Source organism: Amblyraja radiata, chromosome 9, assembly GCF_010909765.2.
Source record: "Amblyraja radiata isolate CabotCenter1 chromosome 9, sAmbRad1.1.pri, whole genome shotgun sequence".
Classification (NCBI taxonomy): Eukaryota; Metazoa; Chordata; class Chondrichthyes; order Rajiformes; family Rajidae; genus Amblyraja; species Amblyraja radiata.
In genome coordinates this window covers 57,858,970-57,871,733 of record NC_045964.1, presented here as the reverse complement: position 1 = coordinate 57,871,733, position 12,764 = coordinate 57,858,970, and the positions used below count along the sequence as shown (strand labels likewise).

The following is a 12,764-nucleotide window of genomic DNA, read 5'->3' as shown; positions in this document are numbered from 1 at the left end:
AATCACGAACAATGACGTGACAGAGTACCGGAAGGAGAGAGAGAGAGAGAGAGAGAGAGAGAGAACTTAGTGACATGGTAGATAGACACAAAATGCTGGAGTAACTCAGCGGTACAGGCAGCATCTCTGGATAGATAGAAGAGATGCTGCCTGTCCCACTGAGTTACTCCAGCATTTTGTGTCTATCTTCAGTGTAAACCAGCATCTGCAGTTCTTTCCTACACATTAGTGACATGGTGTCAGGACAAGCCTTTAGTTAACTCCCAGATTAACTCTGGACAGGTTGTCTAGCAGAAGGGTCCCAAGCCAAAATGTCAACTGTCCATTTCCCTCCATAGATGCTACCTGGCCCACTATGTTCCCCCAGCAGTGTGTATGTAGCTCCAGATTCCAGCATCAGCAGTCTTTTGCGTCTCTGAATAAGTAATTATGTTGATTACGTGAAGATAACTCTGGTTAGCAAAGAAACAATAATACACGGCCTTCTAGATGTTAACTCCCTCTTACAATGTATAAAATATGAAAAGGGAGACAATTCATGGCACGGCCACTCTCAGGATAGGAGATTTTCAATGACATTTATTTGCATCAAGATTCCGCAGTGCACTAGATGTCCATCAGTGCATTAGAAGTCCACATGAAATTAACTGCCGCTGCAGACTTTCCGGAGATAGGAAAAATGGCAGTAAATCAAAAGGCTGATGATAATGATGGCTTTAACATTCTCACAGAGATGGGAGTGCTTTAAACTTCAGGAGTTTCAGAACCTCAGTCTCCCACTAATGCCCCACTCTCAATCCCAACTCACAGGCAAGCCCAACTGATTATGGAAATCCTTCACCATTTGCCCTCCGAATCACAAACCTCCTTTCTGTCCATCCGCTGTTACAGTGGCAGACAGTACCTCAATAGTTCAATAGTGCACAGCACAGTGAAATTATTTTTCGAGTAACCAGATTTGCCCCCCCCCCCTCCATTCTAGGCGGGTCCCTGGATTGTTCAGTGTACTGACCTTCCTTTCAATAAACAATAGACAATAGGTGCAGGAGTAGATCATTTGGCCCTTCGAGCCAGCACCACCATTCAATGTGATCATGGCTGATCATCCCCAATCAGTATCCCTTTCCTGTCTTCTCCCCATATCCCCCGACTCCGCTATTTTCAAGAGCCATATATAGCTCTCTCTTGAAAGCATCCAGAGAACCTGCCTCCACCGCCCTCTGAGGCAGAGAATTCCACAGACTCACCACTCTCTGTGAGAAAAAGTGTTCCCTCATCTCCGTTCTAAATGGCTTACTCCTTATTCTTAAACTGTGGCCCCTGGTTCTGGACTCCCCCAACATCGAGAACATGTTTCCTGCCTCTAGCGTGTCCAACGCCCGGCCACCTTTCCTCGCCCGGCCACCTATGTGTCCCCGGGGGCGGGTCCCACAGCTGACCTTGAGGGCGCAGTAGGCAACACCCTGTTTCACTTTCCCACTGGCCTTGTTCCTCTGGACCGCCGGTGCCAGCTCCCTCCTCTTTGCTACTCTGGTCTTCAGGAGACGAGCAGGGGCCGGATAGGCGGCTTGCCCCCGACAGGCCTGCAGCCTTCACAACGGGTACCCCTCCTAACGTGACTCCACACAATCCCAATCACAAGCTAGGCTATCCATCTGCTTAGTCTTGAGGCAAAGATATAAGTAAATCTCCCTCAAAAGCAACAAGAACTAACAATTGTAAACATCGGGAACATTTTTATCCTCGTTAAAATTATTTCTTAAACTTTCCACTTTCAGTGGTACACATGCAGGACATATAGCTTATACAAATATGTGAGGAGAGAGCACTTGGCAGTCGGACAAGCACATTTGATACAAATAAAATGTCTTGGCTGCACAGGCTTTGCATGTACAAACTAATAATTTGACTATACTAATCCACACCAGTATTAGTAGTTTTAATTAAAGCAATATTACAGTGATATGTTCTAAATATCAAATTGTTACAAAATAGTGTGCCTAGTTTTTTCCACTGGATGTGACAGTAAAAACATTAACAATTTAATTTTGTTAACCAATACTCCTTCCAATTAAAATATACTACCTCACTGCCGAATCTGAGTTAGTAGCTCAGCATCCTAGTAAAATATTAAAATACACATTTGACATTTAACGGCACAGAAGCCAGATGCTCTTGTGTATACAATTTACATGTGGCGATAGTATTTACATAAACATGGACTGTGACTGGAAAAATAAACCTCATGTCAACAGTTGGTTTTCACCTGTTGAACCCCCCAACTACTACTTCAATATTTTGTTCACTCATGGCAATGTGGGAAATTAAGGGCCTGCCCCACTTGGCCGTCATTTGCACCTCATTTAGGCGTCATATGTAAAATAGGTTGGCATAACATCGCACGCAAATCACGCGTCATCGTGCCGTCTGGTGCGCGTGACGTCATTAGAATACACTGCGGCGCGCGGCGACGCATGGTTACGCACGGTGACGTAACCATGCGTCACCACGCGATACGTCGGGACGCCAGCGTGCGACGCCAATGCTTCAGCGTGTGTACGTGATACGTCACGCAGGTGGCGTGCGAGGATTTCATGCAGCACGAAATCATGGAACGCCGTGCGATACCGCGCGCAACTCCACACTCCTCCACGCCCGTCCCGCGCTACCCACACGCTACCCGTGCATCACAATGCGACGACCACATTTTTGGAGGTCGTGTAAATGGCGCGCAAATGACAGCCAAGTGGGACAGGCCCTTAAGTGTCTCGCTATGCTATTTCAAAGGAACTGAAGATGCATGAAGGCCAAATTGGATCGAATGAAAGGTTAACATCCAGTAAATGACAACAATGAATGAGATGTAGATGCTGGAAGTGCTGGTGTAACTCAGCAGGTCAGGCAGCATCTGTGGAGGAAACCTGAGCACCGGACAAAACCCACGTGGTCACAGGGAGGGCAAACTCCACTCCAACGGCACCGAAGGTTAGGATCGAACGTTGGTCTCTGCCACCGTGAGGCAGCGGTTCTACCAGCTGCGCCACCGTGTCGCTCTGTCGATGAGGAGGAAGCAGTTCACAGGTACAACCCATCACAATGACCATGCATTTCAGTTCACAGGGCCAAGAACAAAAGCACAAGATTCTTGCTGTCAGCACAAACTGTCTACCTGAGTCGGAGAGCCGATGAAATCATCAACAGAGTACAAAATACAGGGTGTGTAAGACAATGATCTAGCTTTATGACATTCAGTGCATTGCATAACTTTGAGTAGCATACCTGTCAAGCCACAGGCTTGCCATCCGTCAACTTTTGAACATGGTTCAGTAAGTTCATTACAATTTCATTGAATATTACAGTGACATCATCAATAAATACTGCTCTCCCATTCTTATACTTAACATATACCGGTGGGAGATTGCAACCTTCACATGGTCCGCCCTGTTTCGACTAATGCAATCAACCCGACGTGCACAATCAAATAAGATCAAATAGAACAAGTCCTACAACTTTAGGTTGTGCACACCATAGGCAAGAAGAAGACTTAACACAATAAATATCTATTGTGTCTTATACATGCAGCTGCAAGAAAATAAAGAGGGATACTTACTTCATCTATGAGAAACTCTTTACTAAGTCCAAAATCTGTCAGAACCACATGACCATTACTGTCAAGAAGAATGTTCTCCAATTTAATATCTCGATAAATAATTCCAAGCTGTAAAAAAAAATAAAGTTACAGAATATAACCTCTTTATGAAATACCTCAAGTGCTTCAAAATGTGTAAGAAAGAACTGCAGATGCTGGTTTAAATCGAAGGTAGACACAAAATGCTGGAGTAACTTAAGTGCTTCATTGGCTGTTTTACGCTTGCAACATCAAAGTTTAATGTAAGGTAGACAAAAATGCTGGAGAAACTCAGCGGGTGAGGCAGCATCTATGGAGCGAAGGAAATAGGCAATGTTTCAGGTCGAAACCCTTCTTCAGAAACCCTTGAAGAAGGGTTTCGACCCGAAACGTTGTCTATTTCCAGCATCTGCAGTTCCTTCTTAAAGCTTAATGTAAAGTGTTTTTCTATCTAATGACTAAATGGCGTGATAATTTATGCATGGAATCCTAGAGATTTAATGTAGAGGAAGCCCAGCTTTGTCCATGCCAACACATTTTCAACATTACTCAAAATACCATTTAGTAACCACTGGGCTGCATGGTGGCGCAGCGGTAGATCTGCTGCCTCACAGCGCCAGAGACACTGGTTCAATCCTGACTATGGGTGCCGTCTGTATGGAGTTTGTACGTTCTCCCTGTGACCTCGTGGATGCCCTCCGGTTGCTCCGTTTTCCTCCCACACTCCAAAGACGTGCAGGTTTGTAGGTTAATTGCCATCAGTAAAATTATACCTAGTGTGTCGGATAGCACTAAGTGTATGAGGTGATTACTGGTCGGTGCGGACTTGGTGGGCCAAAGGTTCTGTTTCCGTGATGTATCTCTAATGATAGTCTAAACCACGTCAGCGAGATTAATCTCTCTACACAAAAAATATCGTCTGTCTTGACAAAGACTGCACTTACTGTATATGTGTATGTGACGAATAAAATTGACTATTGACTATCCAAAATAAAGCCCGTTTTGGATAAAATTGAGTACAAGCTAAATTTAAAAAAAGACAAAGTGCTGGAATAACTCAGCAGATCAGGCAGCATTTAGCAACTGCAGTTCCTTGATTCTACAAGTTGAATAATATCGGCTTCCCTCCCGAGATCACGCAACTTTGAAATTTGTCCATTGAAAGTCAACCGATTCCCATGAGAATCATCTCAGTCACATTTCTAAATGAGGAATCGGTCTTAAGAAACAATGGGCTGTTCAGTCCCTCCTCCCTCTTTGCCATTCAATAAGATTGTGGCTGATTTTTTTTACCTCAGAGCCAGTTTCTTGCACTAATGCCATCTGTCTTCATTTGCTTAATATTCAAATTGCTGCTGTTATTTTGACCAGGTTCTCTTGCTTTGGCAACCCCTTGACATTGTGGATGACTTTCAAAAATAAACCTAGTGAGGGAAAATGTGACTTCCTTACACAGACAGGAGGATTTATAATGAGGAAGAAATAAATAGACAATAGACAATTGGTGCAGGAGTAGGCCAATCGGCCCTTCTAGCCAGCACCGACCGCCACTCAATGTGATCATGGCTGATCATCCACAATCTGTACCCCGTTCCTGCCTTCTCCCCATATCCCCTGACTGCGCTATCTTCAAGAGCCCTATCTAGCTCTCTCTTGAAAGTATCCAAAGAACCAGCCTCCAACGCCCTCTGAGGCAGAGAATTCCACAGACTCACCACTCTCTGTGTGAAAAAGTGTTTCCTCATCTCCGTTCTAAATGGCTTTCCCCTTATTCTTAAACTGTGGCCCCTGGTTCTGGACTCCCCCAACATCAGGAACATGTTTCCTGCCTCTAGCGTGTCCAAACCCTCAATAATCTTATAAGTTTCAATAAGATGCCCTCTCATCCTTCTAAATTCCAGTGAATACAAGCCCAGCCACTCCATTCTCTCAGCATATGACAGTCTCGCCATCCCGGGAATTAACCTGGTGAACCTACGCTGCACTCCCTCAATAGCAAGAAAAAATGGCAGAACAATTAAACAAACACTTTGTGCCCTTTTGACAGGAAGAAGCACAAAAAACAAGAACCAAGGGCCTAGCACACATGAGGAACAGAAGGACATTAGCATTATTTTAAATAAAATGTACTAGAGAAGTTGCACTGAAAGCAGAAATATCCCAGGGACAGAGAGAGAGAGAGAAATATGAGAGAGAGAAATATGAGAGAAAGAGAAAGAGAGAGAAATATGAGAGAGAGAAATATGAGAGAGGGGGAGAGGGGGAGGGGGGGAGGGAGAGAGGGGGAGAGAGAGAGGGAGCGAGGGAGAGGGAGAGAGGGAGAGAGGGAGAGAGGGAGAGAGAGAGAGAGGGAGAGAGAGAGAGAAAAAAAAAGCAGAGAAGGAAGAACCTGGTTAGCCTAACATCAGTAGTAGGGATAATGTTAGAATATATAATGAAGGACGCAGCAGCAGAGCACTAAAAGAAGAGTTTGTACAGGTCTCAGATGTTATGGGGAGAAGGCAGGAGAATGGGGTTGAGAGGGAAAGATAGATCAGCCATGATTGAATAGCAGGGTAAACTTGATGGGATGAATGGCCTAACTCATTTCCTATAACATGAACTTATGAAAGGGACTGAACAGAGTTAGCTTGGGTTTAAGAGGGGAAATCATGGGTGACTAATCTAATAGAGCTGAGAATGGATCCACTGACCTCCGAAGTAGAGAGTTTTAAAGATTTATTATTTCTCCTCAACTGAATCCTAAATGGACCAAACTCCACCTCCTGTCCCCACTCATCCTGAGACAATGCCCCAATGTGCACAAAAGATCCAATCGCAATAAGCTGGAAGAACGGGACGACTACATGGGCAACTTGAACTGTGTGGGAAAAGAGCCAGTAATCATGAACAATAACTATGTTATTCACTTAGAGATGTAAAACAAAGGGATTGGAATGCTCATGGGAAAGCATCAAACACTAAACAAGAAAGCAGTTAACTCATTGTCTGGCTGTTCACACAGAAAGATGCAGAATAGAAGATTTTATAGCAATGCAAAAAAAACATTGCTGCAGAATTCAACGGGTTGAGCAGCATCTTGTGGAGGCAAAGGCATGGTCAACATTTTGGATCAGTTTTGACCAGAAATACCGACTGCCCCTTTGCTTCCAGGGATGCTGCTTGACCCGTTGAATTCCTCCCTCAGTTTGCTTCTTGCTCCAAGCTACAGCATCTGACTTGTACCTCTGTTGAATTTGACACAAAACCAATAGAGGAAGGAAGGGAAAAAAAGTGCAAGAAAAACAATGCAAAGGAGGGCTTTGTGCGCCGCTGATCCATTCTCCAAGATGAGGAATGCACAGAAAGGCAGAGGACTATAGACAGGACATAGGAAATAATAGCAAATATAAACATTGATTTTGTACACGGGATGACAAGAAACTGATGCTAGCAAGTGTTGTGGAAGGCAAAATGGAATAGGCATGCAGGACCTTGATAGTGATACATAGAGCATTACAGCATGGAAACAGGACCGGCCCACCGAGTCCATAAGGACCATCGATCACCCGCTCACCCTAGTTCTACGTTATCCTACTTCCTCATCCACTCCCTACACGAGGGAAAATTTACAAGAGGCCAATTAACCTACAACCCCACACATCTTTGGGATGTGGGAGGTAACTGAAGTGCCCGGAGGAAACCTATCCGTCACAGGAAGAACATGCAAACTTCATACAGACAGCAACCGAGGTCAGGATCGAACCTGGGTCTCCGGCACTGCGTGGCAACGGCTCTACCAGCTCCACCACTCTAGCATTGGTATTGGTTTATCTTGAGTCGAGCACAACATGCACAGCAAGCTTTGGCCAAGTTAAACTTTGGGTCAGGAGGTGGTAGGGGGCTGACCTTCACAAGGTTGAGCCTTTACGTGACAAAACTGAATTAGAGTTTCAGTGGCTGTGAGGCCAGCAAGACAAAATGAATCTGGGTGGTGAGTCAGTGGGGGAACATTTGTATTAGTTTAGAGATACAACATGGAAACAGGCCTTACATCGGTAGTGAGGAAGCTGCTTGAGTCGATTTGAGCATAGATTTATGAAGGGGAAATCATGCTTGACTAATCTTCTGGAATTGTTTGAGGATGTAACAAATAGAATGGACAAGGGAGAGCCAGTGGATGTGGTGGATCTGGACTTTCAAAAAAGCCTTTGACAATATCTCACACAAGAGATTAGTGTGCAAAATTAGAACACATGGTATTGGGGGTAGGGTATTGACATGGATAGAGAACTGATTGGCAGACGAGAAGCAAAGAGTAGGAATTAACGGGTCCTTTTCAGAATGGCAGGCAGAGATTAGTGGGATGCCACAAGGCTCGGTGCTGGGACCTGTTATTTGCAATATATATTAACGATTTAGACGAGGGAATTAAATTTGACCTCCAAGTTTGTGGATGACACAAAGCTGGGTGGCAATGCGAGCTGCGAGGAGGATGCTATGAGGCTGCAGGGTGACTTGGATAGGTTTGGTGAGTGGGCAGATGCATGGCAGAAGCAGTATATAATATGGATAAATGTGAGGTTATCCACTTTGATGGCAAGAACAGGAAGGCAGAGTATAGAAGTGAGATCGACCGACTGACCAAATGGTGCCAGCACAACAACCTGGCTCTCAACAACAATAAGACCAAGGAACTGATTGTGGACTTCGGTAGGGGATGGATGAGGACCCACAATCCTGTTCATATCAATGGGACGATGGTGGAGAGAGTCAATAACTTCAAATTCCTGGGCGTGCATATTTCCCAAGATCTTTCCTGGACCGAGCACATCGATGCATTATAAAGAAAGCACATCAGCGACTCTACTTCCTGAGAAAATTACAGAGATTCGGCATGTCGAGGAGGATTCTCCTAAACATCTATAGGTGCATGGTAGAGAGCCTCGTGGCCTGGTTCAGTAACTTGAACGCCCAGGAGCAAAAAATACTACAAAAAGTTGTGACCACTGCCCAGTCCATAACCGGCTTTAACCTCCCCACCGTCAAAGGGATATATCGTAGTCGCTGCCTCAAAAAGGCAGCCAAAATCATCAAAGACCAACACCATCCTGGCCACACACTCATCTCACCATTGCCATCAGGAAGAAGGTACAGGAGCCTGAAGACTGTAACGTCCAGGTTCAGGAACAGCTTCTTCCCTACAACTATCAGGCTATTAAACACAACAACGAATAAGCTCTGAGCTGCAAAAGACTATTATTATTGCACTATATTTGTTATTTATTGAACTTTTTCTTTTTTTTCCTCTTCCCCCGTTATGTACAATGTTTACATATTCGCATATTCTGTTGTGCTGCAGCAAGTAAGAATTTCATTGTCCCATCCGGGACATATGACAATAAAACACTCTTGACTCTTGGCTATCTGAATGGTGTCAGATTAGGAAAAGGGGAGGTGCAACGAGACCTGGGTGTGCTTGTACATCAGTCACTGTACGTAAGCATGTAGGTACAGCAGGCAGTGAAGAAAGCTAATGGCATGTTGGCCTTCACTGCGAGAGGATTTGAGTTTAGGAGCAAGGAGGTCCCACTGCAGTTGTACAGAGCCCGGGTGAGACTGCACCTGGAGTATTGTGTACAGTTTTGGTCTTCTAATTTGAGGAAGGACATTCTTGCTATTGAGGGAGTGCAGCATTGGTTCACCGGGTTAAATTTCGGAATGGCGAGACTGAGATATGATGAAAGAATGGGTCATCTGGGTTTGCATTCACTGGGATTTAGGATGAGAGGGAACCTTATAGAAACATATAAAATTCTTAAAGGATTGGACAGGCTAGATGCAGGAAAAATGTTCCCAATGTTGGGGGAGTCCAGAACCAGGGGTCACGTAGGCCATTTAGGACTGAGATGAGGAAAAATGTCTTCAGCCAGAGAGCTGTGAATCTGTGGAATTCTCTGCCACCGAAGGCAGCGGAGGCCAATTCACTGGATGTTTTTCAAGAGAGAGTTAGATTTACAATAGACAATAGATGCAGGAATAGGCCATTCTGCCCTTCGAGCCAGTACTGCCATTCAATGTCATCATGTCCACAATCAGTACCCCATCGAAGGGCCGAATGGCCTACTCCTGCACCTAATTTCTATGTTTCTATTCCTGCTTTCTCCCCATATCTCCGCTATCTTTAAGAGCCCTATCAAGCTCTCTCTTGAAAGTATCCAGAGAACCGGCCTCCACCGCTCTCTGAGGCAGAGAATTCCATAGACTCACAACTCTCTGTGTGAAAAAGTGATTCCTCATCTCCGTTCTAAATGGCTTACCCCTTATTCTTAAACTGTGGTCCCTGGTTCTGGACTCCCCCAACATCGGGAACATGTTTCCTGCCTCTAGCGTGTCCAAACCCTTAATAATCTTATATATTTCAATAAGATACCCTCTCATCCTTCTAAACTCCAGAGTGTACAATCCCAGCCGCTCCATTCTCTCAGCATATGACAGTCCCGCCAACCCGGGAATTAACCTTGTGAACCTACGCTGCACTCCCTCAATAGCAAGAAATTCCTTCCTCAAATTAGGGGACCAAAATTACACACAATACTCCAGGCGTGATCTCACTAGGGCCCTATACAACTGCAGAAGGACCTCTTTGCTCTTATACTCAACTCCTCTTGTTATGAAGGCCAACATGCCATTTGCTTTTTTCACTGCCTGCTATACCTGCATGCTTACTTTCATTAACTGATGAACAAGGACCTTCGTATGACCTTATCAAATTCTTTCTTAAAGTCCAGGTACACTCCATCCACTGGCTCCCCCTTGTCCATTTTCCTAGTTATATCCTCAAAAAATTCCAAAAGATTAGTCAAGCATGATTTTCCCTATGTAAATCCATGCTATTTCATCTTTAATGATTGACTCCAGCATCTTCCCCACCACCGATGTCAGGCTAACTGGTCTATAATTCCCTGTTTTCTCTTTCACGCCTTTCTTAAAAAGTGGGATAACATTAGCTACCCTCCAATCCACAGGAACTGATCCTGAATCTATAGAACATTAGAAAATGAACACCAAATGCGTCCACGATTTCTAGAGCCTCTTCATTAAGGACCCTGGGATGCAGACCATCTGGCCCTGGGGATTTATCAGCCATTTATTTAGCTCTTAGGGCTTAAGGAATCAAGGGATATGGGGAAAAAAGCAGGAACGGGGTACTGATTTTTGATGATCAGCCATGATCATATTGCTGGCTCGAAGGACTGAATGGCCTACTCCTGCACCTACTTTTTCTATGTTTTCTATGTTTCATCTGTGCACACCAGTTCTATCCTACACACTAGGGACAAGTTTTAAAGAAGCCAATTAACCAACAAACATGTAACCGGTTTGTCTTTTTTGGAATGTGGGAGGAAAGTGGAGCACCCGGAGAAAACCCAAGCAGTCACAGGGAGAACGTACAAACTCTATACAGACAGCACCCGTAGACAGGATCGAACCCAGGTCCCTGGCGCTGTACGGCAACTTTACCACTGCGCCGCCTTTATTCTTATCGTTAACAGAGCCAATGTATTGGGAGTTCCATTCCAGTCTAACAAGAAACCGAAGTGATTTGAAACATTAAATCAGTTTGATTCAGGGTTAATGCAATATCTTCCGAATGTAAAATCAAAAGAAATTTGTTTTAGTTAGCTTCTGAAATGCACAACGAAGGATTAAAATAGGAGATTGTGAAGTGATTCAAGATGTGAGTCATGTTCAAATGTAAAGTAAATAGTTGCCTTCACTACATTGTAGTCAACATTCAATATTTTGAAATGTTACTCCTCTGGGATTTCTCCCACACAGTTTATTATTCTATTTTGTGTCTATAGCCTTTAAATACTGTAAGTGCATTCTACAATGCAAAATACAGGGGACTGCTTATCAGAGGTGTAAATTGTTAACCAGACCATCAAAGGAGATGACTGATCTGAGCTTATGTAGAGATGACCAGCATCCTACAGTTCGAAGACGAGGACCACAAGCAGGTTATCCATATTGGTAGGTAGAACTGTAAAGTAGTTAATGGTGGGAAACTACTAAATTGCCCATCCTTAAGGCAGATCTGGGTGTTATATTACCAGGAAAACAGTTATCCCACAAGGCAGTGCAGCGTAGGTTCACAAGATTGATCCCTGGGATGGCGGGACTGTCATATGAGGAAAGATTGAAAAGACTAGACTTGTATTCAACTAGAGTTTAGAAGGATGAGGGGGTCCTTATAGAAACATATAACATTATAAAAGGACTGGACAAGCTCGATGCAGGAAAAATGTTCCCAATGTTGGGCGAGTCCAGAACCAGGGGCCACAGTCTTAGAATAAAGGGGAAGCCATTTAAGACTGAGGTGAGAAAAAACTTTTTCACCCAGAGAGTTGTGAATTTGTGGAATTCCCTGCCACAGAGGGCAGTGGAGGCCAAATCACTGGATGGATTTAAGAGAGAGTTAGATAGAGCTCTAGGGGCTAGTGGAATCAAGGGATTATGGGGAGAAGGCAGGCACGGGTTATTGATTGGTGACGATCAGCCATGATCACAAGAAATGGCGGTGCTGGCCCGAAGGGCCTCCTCCTGCACCTATTTTCTAAGTTTCTATCTAAGTATGCAGGAGCCAATTGAGAAAGCAAATGGAATATTGACCCCCAATTCCAAAAGGGATGGGAGAACAGGACCCAGGAAGTTGCAAGATAGAACATACAACGGGAAGATAGTGAGGTTGTAGGAAGGTGCTGCAGATGGTTGTTTAAACTGAAGATAGACACAAAATGCTGGAGTAACTCAGCGGGACAGGCAGGATCTCTGGAGAGAAGGAATGGGTAACTTTTCGGGTTGAGACCCTTCTTCAGTCTGAAGGAGATAGTAAGGGTGTCGGGGATTATGCGGAGAAGGCAGGAGATTGTGATTAAGAGGGAAAGATAGATCAGCCATGTTTGAATGGCAGAGTAGACTTGATGGGCAGAATGGTCTAATTCTGCTCATAACTTACGATATCCAGTATAGCACAAGAACAGGCCCTTCAGCAAGTAATGGTGCCAAGTTAAGTTAATCTTCTCTGCCTGCACATTGCGAGTCATTGGAAGGCATGTCTGCAGTATTGGCCTTCTTATTCAAGAAAGGAAAA

General features: G+C 44.4%; 1 protein-coding gene across 2 annotated transcripts in view; it reads right to left on the bottom strand.

Annotated features, from left to right (window-relative positions):
* The window catches only part of rps6ka5 (ribosomal protein S6 kinase A5), a 161,606-nt gene that overhangs the window by 73,876 nt on the left and 74,966 nt on the right, over positions 1-12,764 (bottom strand). Inside the window, exon 5 of one of the 2 annotated variants that reach the window (XM_033027542.1) lies at positions 3,611-3,718. The exons of the other annotated variant lie outside the window; for it this stretch is intronic. Coding sequence (XP_032883433.1) covers positions 3,611-3,718 — 108 coding nt within the window. The remainder of the gene's footprint in view (positions 1-3,610; positions 3,719-12,764) is intronic. 2 annotated transcript variants of the gene reach the window in all.